The sequence below is a fragment of the Pteronotus mesoamericanus genome, unplaced genomic scaffold (assembly GCF_021234165.1).
Source record: "Pteronotus mesoamericanus isolate MK-2021 breed Mesoamerican mustached bat unplaced genomic scaffold, CSHL_Meso_final scaffold_167, whole genome shotgun sequence".
Classification (NCBI taxonomy): Eukaryota; Metazoa; Chordata; class Mammalia; order Chiroptera; family Mormoopidae; genus Pteronotus; species Pteronotus mesoamericanus.
This window is the reverse complement of record NW_026555308.1, coordinates 2,704,615-2,718,945: the sequence shown is the minus strand read 5'-3', so window position 1 is coordinate 2,718,945 and position 14,331 is coordinate 2,704,615. Positions and strand designations below refer to the sequence as shown.

At 45.7% G+C, this 14,331-nt stretch overlaps 1 protein-coding gene across 2 annotated transcripts in view; it reads left to right on the top strand.

Annotated features, from left to right (window-relative positions):
• The first annotated feature begins 8,561 nt into the window (after positions 1–8,561).
• The window catches only part of TRAP1 (TNF receptor associated protein 1), a 60,167-nt gene continuing 54,397 nt past the window's right edge, over positions 8,562–14,331 (top strand). For both annotated transcript variants that reach the window (XM_054589510.1, XM_054589509.1), the window contains exon 1: positions 8,562–8,678. In XM_054589510.1, coding sequence (XP_054445485.1) covers positions 8,603–8,678 — 76 coding nt within the window. In that variant the 5' untranslated portion in view covers positions 8,562–8,602. The remainder of the gene's footprint in view (positions 8,679–14,331) is intronic.

Here is a 14,331-nt window from a genome sequence, read left to right as displayed (position 1 = left end):
CACACAACTTTCTTTTGATTGCTATGAAATGAAAATGATTTTATTGAGGCCAAAAAGACCTTTTAGCACTGCATGGGAAAATGGGCTACTCTGAAAAATAAGGAAAGTCCTTTAATGAAGGAGTTGAGTTCTAGGAGGTAGCCATTGTGCCAACAGGAAATTCTTCACCCAAGAACAGTGCTGGGAAGTAAACACTGCAGCCGTACCATCGTAGCAAATGGATTTGCAGGAGCATGTAGGAATGGGGACAAAGCCCACTTGGGACTGTAAGGCCATATCATACCTTCCCAGAATGTCCCGTGTTCATTCTACTGCATGACTTGGGTGCATTCATTGTGCAAAGTTAAGAGTAGGGAAGGATTAGTTGTATCATATTGTAGTGACTGTAGCACTTTGGCTAACAGGCAGGACTGAGGATCTTTGGATAGGTAGGTGAGGAGGCAAATGGTGCTTTCAGTGTCTTGCACCTTTGTAGGGATTTACTAGTATTTATTGACCGTGATATTACTGGAATTACTAAAGTGAAAAATTCAAAGGGTGCTGACTGCTTAGAACACCCTAGTGAAGGAAATGGTGTGAATATGTTTGAGGGGCCTCAGAGGAGATGGTAGCAAGAGACCTGATCACAGGGAGCACGGATGTGAGGTTTCTGTGAGGCCAAGGCACTGAGAATCGGCACTGGTAGTGTGGTGGTAAGTGGGCAACCGGGGCCTCGACCTTAAGTGAACTCTAAACTGCCTTCTGTCCAAATTGAAGATAATTATTCTGGGTAACAAGTACTGGTTTTTGTTGGGCTTTTTTTTTTTTTTTTTAAGATTGTTTTTATTTTTAGAGGGGAAGGGAGGAAGTAGGAGAGAAACATCAATGGGTTGCCTCCTGCATGTGCCCTAGCCAAGGACTGAACTTGCAACCCAAGCACATGCCCTGACCGAGAATCAAACCAGCAGCGCTTTGCTTTGTGGAGTGATGCCCAATCAGCTGAGCCACAAGTGTTGTTTAAATGCATTGCCAACTCCTTTGCTCTGGCCATTAGGAGAGTGGAGGCAGTAACTTGCCTGAGTTCGAGGGCAGCAATGGCAGACATGGGCCCAAGCCATGTTCCTGTGCCCGAAAGGAACTTTTCCTCCTGACCTTGAAAACTGCCCTATATGCCTGCCTCCCTTTGTTAATTCACAGATTCCGCTTGAACCTACTTGGGGGCACTTTGGGGAAATGGGAACAAAACATTTTAACCCCTCAAAAAGCACAAGTGGTAAATGATAACTAAGTCCTTACAACTACCTCAGACTCAGTCTGCCTGTGTCTCGTGCCCAGTGGTTGACTTTGGCATCACAGAAAAAGAAATGTTGACAGTGTTGGTCAGTCCTAGTGTCCACAGCTTTAAACTTCCAGTGTAGATGACTAATCCACCTCCTGCCCAACGCGTGGAGAGGGCTAAGTGACCAAAATGGGCTATATCATCTGATCCCGGATCCCCAGGGCTCTGTAGGTAGGCATATCAATGAAGTTCAAACTAAAGGATCCTCAAGGGAAGTAGTGATATTTAGAGGATATCCCAAGTGAGAGTGAGGACCCTGCATCCACAGGTCCTTCAGGAATATGTCCAGAACGGACATTCTTGGAAAGGACGGTGAGGTGTGCCCAAGCTCCTGCACTTGGGTATGTTCCCCTCTTCTGCCAGAATGAGCAAGGCCTCCAGGCTCCCTGTGCCAGGACCCTTCCTTGTCCTCTCCGACCCCACCCAGGGGTCCTCACATCAGTGTACACATTGTGGGGCTATAGAAGAATGAAGATTTTTTTCATGTGCTGCTGCAGGAGGAGTGGTGGGAGGTTTACTGATGAAGAGAGCCTTGGGGACGAGATGCTGGCGTCATGGCTGTGCTCCCAGAGCTAGGAGATGTAGAGAAAGAGGCAGGGAAACGAAGTAGGCGGGGGTCACACAGGAGGTGTTCAGAGTCAACAGGTTCAGCAGCCAGAATTGGTGTCACCGGTGAGAGTAAGAGCTCCATAGCGAAAACCCTCTGAGCTTTGAGGCAGGCCAATCCTCACTTGTTCCTGGCCCTCTAATCACTTGAGTTCAAGTAAGCAAGCTTTCTTGAGTTCACTCAGGAAGCATCTATTGAGGAGATCCTAGGCTCTGAGATACAACCCTTGGAAAACTCAATAGAGACAGACAACTACTGGAGGAAGGTGATAGATGGTGCTAGGGCTCACAGCCAGGGTGTGGAACCCAGTTTGTGCTGGAAACAAGGAAGATGTCTTTTCATTAGGGTCAAGAATGGCACAGTGCTCCATAGTTTAGGAAGCACGCACATTCTTCTTAGCACTGCCATATGTTCCTTAGGACAGTGATTCTCTGGCTCTAATGTGCGTAAGGGTTACCTGGGATCTTGCTAAAATCCTAAATCAGTAGTTATGGGGGTGGGGAGGCTGAACTTCCCAGTTTCTGACATGCTCCCAACTGAAGCCGCTGCTTCTGACCCTCAGTCTACACTTTTAAAAGTGAGGCGGTAGAGGACCACGGAAAAAAACGTCTTGACTGTGAAACTGCCTTTGTTTCAATGTTCATGATCAACGTGGGTTTAGGGAGAGAGGGGTTCGTCAAGTGGTCCTTTGGCCTCCACATTTGTTCTGAACTGGAACTCCCTGTTCCCTTTTGTCTTCATGGACCTCCTGTCTTCCTCAAATCCCTGAATAAGAATGTGGCCGGGGGATGGGCAGCCTGAGGTCTTCTGAATGGGACAGGAGTCGGGAAGAATCCAGGCTGTGAACAGCCCCACAGGGCTTAAAACCCTGAGTTACCTGGAAAGAATGTCCCACCATTTTGTTTGCACCAGGACAGAGGTGCACGGAGCATCCTGACTATGAAGTGCATTTGTAAAATGCAGATTGTGAAGGAAATAAGAGAATCCCATCTTGCTTGCTTTTCCAAAGAAACAGGAGGGGAATCTTGCCCTGGCCAGTCTCTTGGGTAATGTGACTCCGCAGGGCAACGGTGGGGTCAGCCCCGTCCTTCCCATCCCCTGAACTGTAGGTACAGCACCCACCACTCAAAAGAGACCTGGCTGACATGGATGTAACACGACGCCATCTGCCCCATGCTCAGGGGGCATCGGCACCTTCAGGGAAAACATCAATGGTCTGCATTTTCACCCTGTCCTTGATATTTCACTGGACCCAAAAATCCTGGAAGGACCGTCTTCATATCTGAGGAAACATGGTCTCAGCAAAGAAAACTCTGAACACTGCCCACCTGCGGGGGCGTGACGCCAGACACTACTCATGATGTCACCTGGATAGATAGGGCCGCCGGCTGGAGTAGCAGCTCATGAACCCAGGCCAAAGGTCAGTCCTTGAGAGAAGCAGGGTCTCACCAGCACAAACATTGAGAGAGGGGCCCTGCAACCACCAGGAAGCCATATTAAACAAGAAAAGCAGCAGGCCAGGCCTCCCCAGGCAGCCTCTCTGCTCCCTCCAGTTGTTGGGCCATCGGCTTTGGCCAAACACCCACATGCACACGCATGCAAGCACACACAAAAAGTTGTTTTTTCACCCTGCAGAGTCTCTCAGACCAAACCAATTCTCACTTGTCTTCTCATAAGCAATGGATACAATAGGCTTGAGATTTGGTGGACATTTTTTCTTCCAATACCTCATTCACAAGCTGGGAAAAAATTGTGATCCGAGCTCTTTGCCAGGACAGAAGGTATCTTCCAAAACATACCATCAAGTCCAGTTCACTGAGTGGTATCCCCCAGCAGAAGCTTCTGGGAATAAATGCAGGGAGAGGTTTCTGCCTTCTCCACCCTGCCTTCCCGAGAGTCAGATGCTCAGAAAAGACCCTACCAGTGATATTTCATAGTTGTCTGGACTCAGCTCTGTCTTCCACTTATCGTGGCTAGATAGGGAGGCTGGGAGCCCATGAGCATGGCTCATTCTGCCCCTCCTGCAGGGAGCATAGACGTTCGCAGTGGAAGGGTGCCAAGAGGCGAAGGTGTTGCCAAGGGTCACCTGGCTAGTGGGTGGCCAAGGGAATCCCCTAGAGGAGCTCAGACTGACTGCTGCTGCTGTAGCAGGGGTGTCCGACCTTTTGGTGTCTCTGACTGCACTAGAAGAAGAGTTGTCTTGGGCCACACATTAAATGCACAAACACTAACGAAAACTGATGAGCAAGAAAAAGGTTTTTAAGTAAATTTACGATTTTGTATTGGGCTGCATTCGTAGCCATTCTGGACCGCATGCAGACCACAGGCCATGGGTTGGATACCCCTGTGAGTGTAGAGGATGAAAAGGGAGAAAGGCCTCAGGTCCATTCAGCCCTAAACATGTAGGAGTCTGTGCAATCAACTTGTGACGTTCCCAGCATCCTTGATGGTGGAATTAAAAGTGGCTACTAGCAAAGCAGAATGAGCAGTTTGGAGATGGAGATAAAGCCTCAGAGTCATCCAGTGAAATTAGAAATGTTCTAGTAAGTTCCAGGTCAGGTCCTACCAAGTGGCCACACCTGCTTCCACAAAGGGCCTCAAGTCTTCTGGCCAAATCTCACTGTTGGCAAGTGTGCAAGTTGGGATCAGGGCTGTGTTCCCACCAGATGTAGCCATGCTGCTGCGGGAGGTCTCTGAAGGTGGCAGAGGACTGATACTCATCTAACATAAGGATATAGTTGTTAAGCAAATCATCAAACTACTAGGATTTTTAGTTCCAACTCATGCTGAGTTGGCATCAAAGTCCTGCAGAGGATGAAAAGGACTTCAAGGAACATACAAAACCTTTCAGGTGGCACCTGGCCATTAATTGCTTTTCTGAATTGGAGGGTTTTGATACCTCAGAAATCTAGGGACAGTTAATATCTCTGAAGCTGTGGCCAAAGGCCGCCAAGCTGCAGCTGCCCTTCTCCCTGACCAGGTCTGTGCAGGCCTGCATCTCCTGGGGAAAACCCTTGCTCCTGGGGCCTGAACACAAAGGCAATTATAGAATAGCTTTCAGATAACACCCAGCATCTGCAGGACTATCTGGGAGTTTATTTCCTTAACACTGCTACCTTTTAGCTTCAAAAAATTGCCTGCCTTATAAGAGGATCCATAATATTGGGATGGGGGGTGGGAATCGCATCATTCCTGGGACTTTTCTGGGCCAAAAAGTGTCCTTCAGATACGAGCCTTTCCTCCTCTAGGAACTCACAGGACATTGCCTTCTGAGGAGAGAAGTTTGTCCAGGAGTTGGTGCCTTCAACAAATGAAAATGTTTAAATTGTGGTTAAATATACATAACATAAAATTTACCATCTTAATCATTTTTTTAGTTTCATTTGTTGTTGTTGTTATCGTCATTGTTTAAATTTCCACCCTTGTGGCTTTTCTGCAGCCTGGGGACAATACAAGGAATGCAGGAGTCATCCATACCTAATGCTAGTCAATGGTTCAATAGTTGAACAAGAGAATCCAAGTGACAAGGGAGCCCAAGATTGAGGTGGAAGTCAAACGTAATCAGGATAGGCAACAAGCGTTTTCAAACTTCCCTATGTTTATAAATCACTCGGAGAACTGGTTGAGAGGGATATTTTGATCCAGTATGTCAGGTCGGGAGCCTGAGATTCTGCACTTCTAACAACTCCCAGGTGACATCAATGCTGCTGGTCCTCAGTCTACATGGATCTAAGGCTTGAAGAGCAAATGTCAAACCTGGAAAAAATGGACCTTTGGGATCTAAAGACGTTTGTTTCCAGGTCTCTGTCAAAAATGGAGATCAAATGCCAAGACTTCCACATTCTGCTCTTGCCTTCCCTTTACATAAAAGATGCCTGAATTCTGGGCTCTCTTAAGATAGATTTGCAGAAGCCATAAGGTACCCGCATCTTCTGGAGCTGGCACCTTCTGCATCAATATACATTTTCTTACTTCAAGCTCTGATGTTTTGAATATTGGCCTTTGAAGTATGAGGCACGAGAAACAGTTTATTAAATAAAGGGTGTAATAAAGGATGAAGATGGACAGACAGATGAGGGGGTGCAAGGGTGAGGGGTGGAAGGCTCCTGAGTGCAGGAGTGTCTGTCCCTACAGAGTTAGGGTGCGCCACCTTCTCTGCATGTGGATGTGTTCACCAACCCGGAAGTTCTCTTAATCATTTTTAATAGTACAGTTCAGTGGTTTCAAATACATTTATATTGTTGCGCAATCACCATCCTCTCTAGAATTCTATTCATCTTGCAAAACTGAAACTTCGTCCCCATTAAATACTAAATTCCCTTTCCTCCTCCCCCAGCCCTTGGCACCCACCCTTTTACTCTCTGTCTTTGTGAGTTTGATGTCTACCTACTTCATGTTAGTGGAATCATACTGTTACTGTTTTTGTGGCTGGCTTATTTCACAGATCATAATGTTCTCAAGGTTCATTCATGTTGAAGCACATGTCAGAATTCCTAAGTTTGAAAAATATTCCATTGTACGCATAGACCATGTTTTGTTTATCCTCTCGACCAGCAATGGACACTTGGTTTGCTTTTACCTTCTGGCTATTGTGAATAACGCAGTGGGCATTTTTCATGACCCTCAACTCACCCAAAGGGAAGGCAGTGATATTTAGAAAAGGAATGGCAGTCTTATAGTTGCCACAGTGGTGGCGAGGAGACCCAGGGGGCCTCTCTCTATACCTCCCCTCTCCCCTTCTGCTTCTCTCTGCTCTCCCTAAGCTAGTCTGTAGTCTCCATCAATTCAAGTATATCTGCATCTAATTATTTTTTTTCCATCTTCCATTTTCCTTGTGTGCCTGGGGCTTAAATCTGCCCATGACCCCATCAAGACTGACTTGGATCCCTGATCATCTTAAAAAGCCACGGTTCCCTGGGCTATCAGAGGACACAGTATCACAAGAATTGGCAGCTGAGGGTATGTCTCTGAAGGCCACAGACCAAGAATGGACAGAAGTCCCTGGTTGGTGTGCCTGGAACCTGGTAGATTTGCCCTCCGCAGAGTGTGGGTCCTGCCTGTCTTGGCAAAGTACCCTCATCCTTAACTGAAACTTGGGCTTCCCGGTTCCCTTGGCCAAATTCCACTTCCCCTTCCTGAAATAAAAGGGCTCCCCAAGCTAGATTTATTGCTCTTTAGACTAGTGTGTCATCTGGACACAAGATGATATTCTTATCTTTTTAAAAAAAGACATTATTTATTTATTTTCAGAGAGAAGGGAAGTGAAGGAGAGAGGGAGAGAAACATTGATTGGTTGCCCCTTACATACCCCCAACTGGGGACCTGGCCTGCAAGCCAGGCATGTGCCCTGACTGGGAATCAAACCAGCCACCTTTCAGTGTGCAGGCTTCGTGCTCAGTCCACTGAGCCATACCAGCCAGGGCAAGATGGTTTCCTGAGTGGAGTGAAAAATGAGTGAAATGTGAGATTGAGACCCCTTAATTCCCCCCAATTAGCTTCAGTGACATCCTGGGAATGGTTATGCTTGGGACTGACTTTGTATATCTGGAATGTGGTGAGGTAGGCAGAGGGCAGATTATGCATGGCCTGGAGGGGTTTGGAATTGATTGTTAAGTGTGAAAGGAAACTACTGGAGGATTCTGATTGAGGACTGTGTGATCCAGTTGGGTGTAGAGAATGGGGGAGAGGGAGTTGCTGCTGATGTCTTCCAAGTGAGAGAAGTTCCTGGTCTCTCATTCAACTTTGTCCACCTCTTAAACTTTCTCAGCTGTTTAAGCCTGGAACTTGGGGGTTCAGGACTTCTGCTTGGAAGCGTTTCCTGACACATCCAATGTCCTACGGAGTACTCTATACTTTGCTGCTCCTGTCACAATCTCTAGTAACCCCGTTTTTGTACAATTATTTGATTGTGGCAATGAGTCTTTTTGGAGGAATCAACTTGTATAAAATAACGTGGACGTGGAGAGGAAGAAAAGCGGAGCTAAGGGACTTAAGTGATCGTGCTTTTTTCAAGAAAAAACTTTTTTTATTTTTTGGCAGTGAGTCTTTAGTGTCCCTCAGAATCATTTGGGGACCTGCCTGGATCTCACTTCGGAGAATCTATATTTTACCTGGCTTGTTACTGTGATAAATGGAATTTGTCTGAATCCCCAAATAGACTTGTACCTCCAGCAGGGTGAAAGAGATGGAATGAATGAATAGCCCAGTTCTGTTCGTGGGGGTTGGCTCCTGAGTTCATGTCTTGGTATAGACAAGTCAAGCCTAAAAATCTGCCCTTCACTCTTTTTACGTAGGTGGCCTTCCTTAGTTTGAAGAGAGTGACTAGACTCCAGAGATGGTTACCCTGTCCTTTTAAACCCCCAACCCTGGGTGGGTGCGAACACTTGCCCCATTTTAGGGATGCACAAACTGAGGCCCAGCTGGCTGAGGAGTACCCGCGCTGGCTCACTGATCAGCTATAAGTGCTCAGCCTGTCGCCCTTGACAACGCGACACAAGGTCACGGATGTCCCGCCTCCAGCCGGACAGTCCGGCGCGTTCGACAGAGGCCTCCTGACACCCGCCGGCGCAGGCAGCGGACAGGGCAGCCTGGCGCGGACCGTGGCGTCACCACGTCGCGCCGGAGGAAGGCCTCGCCTCCGGCGGGCGTGGTTACGCGGGGTGTTCGGGAGGACGGATATGGCGCGTGAACTGCGGGCTCTTCTTCTGTGGGGCCGTCGCCTGCGTGTGTCGTCGCTGGCGTCCGCTCCGGGAGGTAAGGGCAGACGGGCCGGGAGTCGGGGATGCACGAGCGCACTGAGGCCTGAGTCTGTTGCGTCCTCCGTGGGAGGCGCTGGGACGGAACCTCTTGCGCCGCGTGGGAAGACTGTGAGATTTATTCGCCTACTGCTCATCGAGAGGCGAACGCATAGGGCTTGGTGCATTTGGCCCCGCAGGGCTACGCCGTAACCTGAAGCGGTAACGTCTTTAAGCCCTGGCCCGTGTGACTTACAACAGGGGCTTTTCCTTGAGCCAGGTCGAGGCCGAGAGGCATTGGGCTCTTCTCTCTTGCAGTCAGAGGCAGTTTCGGGCAGTGGAATCCGATGGCGAGTGTGCTGTGCAAGGACTTCACCAGCGTGGTCACTTAAGTTCCTTAGTTGCGCTTTTCTTTCTCCACGTGTCCAAGTGTTTTATTCGTGAGTAGCACATTAGCCACTTCAATCGGCACTAACCTGAGTGCCTGCTCCGCCTGGCGCGGCACACCGCAGCGAAACAAACTACCGGCACACCGGGCCCTCATGTGGCCGTGTGGACTCAAGTTGTTGACCACCTAACCTGCCTGGGATTGGTATGTGCTGAAATAAAGAATGACCATAATCTCTGCTCTTCATTCATAAATAACTGTAGGTGGATGTGTTGGCTCTTCTTCTACGCTCTGCACGGTTGCACATGTTAATAGAGCGTGTCTGACATTTTTACATAAAAAAGCACTGTGCTACAGAATTTTTGTTTTAAAGCTCTCAGTGGGCCTTACATTTATTTTCATCAGTATGCATGGGTCTATGACATCCCAGTGGCTGCGTATACCATTTTATGGATGAATCATCATTTAATCAATATTGTCCTATTAATGGACATTAATATTATTTGCAGGCATGCAATTCAAAATGGAATAGGCAAACATGGCTCATCTCTTCACACAACCGCATCATAATTACAACTAGCATATAGAACATTCACTCAGAACCAGCAGAAATTGAGTTAAATGGAAGTCTGACAATTACGGAATTAAAGAAACCTCATCCATCCAGACTGGTAGGAGGAGCACAGATACAGAACAGGCTATCTGTCACCCACATGTAGTGGATAAAAATAAAAATATGGCACGGCTGCATCCCAGCGAGAAGTCCCAGCCCCATACCAGGCCACCCAGCCAAGGGTTCCAGTGCCAGGAAGGTAAGTCCCCACAACTTTTGGTTGTAAGAACCAGTGGGGATTGAGTTGGGAGAAACTGTTGGAACCCCAAGCAGTTTCTCTTAAAGAACCCACACGTGGACTTACTCGGACTCATTCCCTCTGAGCCCCAGCACCCAGGTAGCAGCTTGAAAGGTACCAGTGGCACACGGGGAGGAACTGAAGTGCCTGACATTAAGGCATGCAGAGGCCATTGTCCCTTTTCTAAACCGTCTCCCCACAAAGCTGGCAAGCTGGTGCCATATCTGAGACTCCATCAACCTAACACTCTGACTGTCCTTGGAGATCCCTAGAGACTCAGCCTTACCCAGCTGCTTTTTCATATGAGCGACTGGTCTTGGCTCATGCTTTACAACTTCCAAAATCCTATCAGACAAGCAACAGCTAGCCTTAGCCCCAGGCTCGGCAAGAGCAGGAGCCATCCTAGATTCATAGCTTGTCTTTGCCTGGGAATCTCCAAGCCCAGAATAAGTAGCAGCCATCTCAGAGTGCTTTATAACTGAAGCAGGGTGGCCCTGGGTGATATACAGGAGGGGGCTGACCTTGGCCTGCACCACCCAGGAAACACCAGGGTCAGCACACCCAGAGGACAGCTACAGACCATGTCAGAGCTCCCACCTTGCCACTGCACAGCTGATCCTCCATGGAGGCTGGAGGTTGGTGGGAAGCAGTCACAGCCAGTCGTTGCAGCTGACTGGCTTGGGTAAACCCCTCCATTGAGCTGCCAGCAGCAACCAAGGCTAAACTACAGGAGGAAGGTGTACTCAGCCCCACGAAGGGCACACCTCTAGTACCTGGCTTGGATGATGGGGAGGCTGTGCCACTGGACCCAACAGGACACCAACATTAGGCCACACTACCAAGACTCAGAGTCAAAACAGCTCTACCTAATACACAGAAACAAACAGGGAGTCTGCCAAAATGAGGAGACAAAGAAACATGGTCCAAGTGAAAGGTCAGATCAAAATTCCAGAGAAAACTACATAAAATGGAGATAAGCAACCTATCAGATGCAGAATTCAAAACACAGATTATAAAGATGCTCAAGGAATTTAGTGAGGACCTGAACAGCATAAAAGAGATTCAGTCAGACATGAAGGATACACTAATTGAAATAAAGAACAATTTACAGGAAAACAACAGAAGGGTGGATGGGGCTGAGAAATCAATGATTTGGAACATAAACAAAAAATCAGAACAACAACAACAACAGAAAAGAACCCCCCAAAAATGAGGATAGTATAAGCAACCTCTGGGACAACTTAGGTCTAGCATTTGCATCATGGGGGTGCCAAAAGGAGAAGAGAAAGAGCAAGAAATTGGAAATCTATTTGAAAAAAAAAAAAACTTCCCAAATTCGGTGAAGGAAATAGACATGCAAGTCGGGGAGCACAGAGAGTCCTAAATAAAATGGATGCAAAGAGGCCTACTCCAAGTCACGTCATAATTAAAACAGCAAAGGTTAAAGATAAAGAGAGAATCTTAAAAGCAGAAAGAGAAAGACAGTTACCTACAAGGGAGCTCCCGTAAGACTGTCAGCTGATTTCTCAAAAGAAACTTTGCAGGCTAGAAAGGATTGGCAAGAAATATTCAAAGTCATGAAAAGCAGGGACCTACAGCCAACATTGCTCTACCCAGCAAAGCTAACATTTAGAATCAAAGGACAGATAAAGAGCTTCCCAAACAAAAAACTAAAGGAGTTCATCATCACTAAATCATTATTATATGAAACATTAAAGAGACATATTTAAGGAAGAGATCAAAACTATGAACAATAAAATGACAAAAAATACAAATCTGTCACCAATTGAATCTAAAAAACTAAGCAAAGAAGAAGAACAGGGACAGAATAATGGATACAGGGAACATTTTGATGGGTGCCAGATGGGAGGGGGTTGGAGAATGGGTAAAGAGGTGAGGGGATTAAGTAAAATTAGGTCGTTACAAAATACTCAGGGATGTAAAATACAGAATAGGAAATGGAGTGGCCAAAGAACTTACACACATGACCCATGGACATGAACAGTGGTGTGGATTTGCCTGAGGGAGTGGAGGTGCTGGGTGTAGGGTGGGCAAAGAGGGAAAAATCAGGACAACTGTAAAAACATAATCAATAAAATATAATTTAAGAAAAGGATTATTGCCAGGTTTTTTTGTTGTTATTAGAATGCTGTGTAAATGGGTGCTATTTAAATCTTTGTGCACATGTATGGCATTTCTTTAGAATTATAGAATTAGAATTTTAGAATTGATGATTCATAGCTTCTGCATACTTGAAATGTTAGTCGATATTCCCAAATATTGTCCAAAAAGGTTTTTTCCCATTAGCAAGAAATGAGGCCAAGTGTAACAAAGGTATCTTCTCCCACACTGGATATTACATTTTTTCCAAACCAGTGGTTTATAGACTTTTTTATCTTATTTATATTTACATGGATACTAGTGAGCAAGAATGTTTTCATTTGTTTAATGGCCATTTATCTTCTGTATCTTCTATGAATTTCTTTTTCATATCTTTTCACACTTTTTTTCCTGTTACCTGAGTTTTAACTTTTGGTGTAATTTCTTTAATCATGGTTTTTTGAAATAACATGCACTAGCAGATAAGACAACTGTAACTTTTATCACTATTGCTTGTGTCCAAATGTTTTCCTTTTTGGGGTTTATTACCTGTATTATTAAAGAATATCCTTGTGTTAGTTTTTCAGCAGAAGTCTGTAGGTTGTAAATTTTCTAAGCCCTACCACATAAAAAGAGATTTTTATTTTGTTCTCATACTTGGATATTTGTTTGGCTAGCTATTGCATTTCCAGGTCAAAATAATTTTCCTTCAAAGTCATGATGTTGTTTTCTTGTTTTCTAGCACACTCATTACAGATAAGCAGTCGTAACAATTTTTTTAAAAGTATATTTTATTGATTATGCCATTACAGTTGTCCTAATTTTTCCCTTTTTGCTGCCCCTCCGCTCCATTCCCCGCTTCTCTCCAGTGATCCACCCCCTTAATTCATGTCCAGGGGTTGTGCATGGAAGTTCTTTGGCTTCTTCATTGTCTATACTGTTCTTAACATCCCCCTGTCTGTTTTGTACCTTCCCAATTGTGCTTCTAAATCCCTATACCTTTTCCCTCATCCTCCCCTTCCCCTTCCCAGCTGATAACCCTACAGATGATCTCCATGTCTATGATTTTATTCCTGTTCTAGTTGTTTGCTTAGTTTTTTTGTGTTGTTTTTTAGATTCAGTTGTTGATAGTTGTGAGTTTGATGTCATTTTAATCTTGATAGTTTTTCCTAAATAAGTCCCTTTAACATTTCACATAATAAGGGCTTGGTGGTGATGAACTCCTTTAGCTTTACCTTGTCTGGGAAGCACTTTATCTGTCCTTCCATTCTAAATGATAGCTTTGCTGGATAGAGTAATCTTGAGTAATCTGGAAAGCAAATCTTGCTTTCCATCACTTTGTATAGTTCTTGCTAGCCCCTTCTTGCCTGCAAAGTTTCTTTTGAGAAATCAGCCGGTAGTCTTATGGGAACTCCTTTGTAGGTAACTTTCTGCCTTTCTCTTGCCGCTTTTAAGATGCTCTGTTTGTAGCTTTTGCTGTTTCATTATGATGTGTCTTGGTGTAAACCTCTTTGGGTCCAATTTGTTTGGGAGACTCTGTGCTTCCTGGATTTGTACGTCTAGTTCCTTTTCCAAATAAGGGAGGTTTTCTTTCATTATTTTTTCAAATAAGTTTTCAAATTCTTGCTCTTCCTCTTCTTCTGGCACCCCTATGATTTGGATATTATTGGCTTTTTTGGCGATGTCCCAGAGTTGTCTTACACTCTGCTGGTTTTTTAAAATTCTTGTTTCTTCTTTTTGTTCTGGTTGAATGTTTATTTCTTCCTTATGTTCCAAATTATTGATGTGAATCCAGGCTTCCTTCCCTTCACTGTTGGTTTCATGTGGATTTTTCTTCATTTCCCTTAGTAGAGCCTTCATTTCTTCCCTTTTGCTTTTGCCATATTCTATGAGATCTTTGAGCATTCTGTTATCTGATAGGTTGGCTATTGTTAAAGTTCTTTTTCTGGGGTTCTGTTCTGTTCCTTCATTTGGGCCATATTTCTTTGTCTCCTTATTTTGGCACACTCCATGGGTCTGTGTATTAGGTAGAGCTGCTTTGATTCTGTGTTGGCGCACCTGTTAAGTCGTATGGGAAGGCGCCTTGGATTCACCAGGGCAGAGCAACTGCGGCTCTGTGTTTTGGGGAGGGTTTGAAGAGGGGACAGTGCTGCTGCTGGCTGACTACTAGGGGTTTGCCTGGCTCTCGCCCTGTTTCCAGTCACTTCACCCACATCCCATATGGTACTGGCACCCCTCCAGTTGCTTTCCTGGTTGTGGTTCCTAGCGTGGATGGGTTTGTGTATGTACTGGCAGTTTCTTCTGCTGCCCAACCCCCACTGGATTTACAGCCA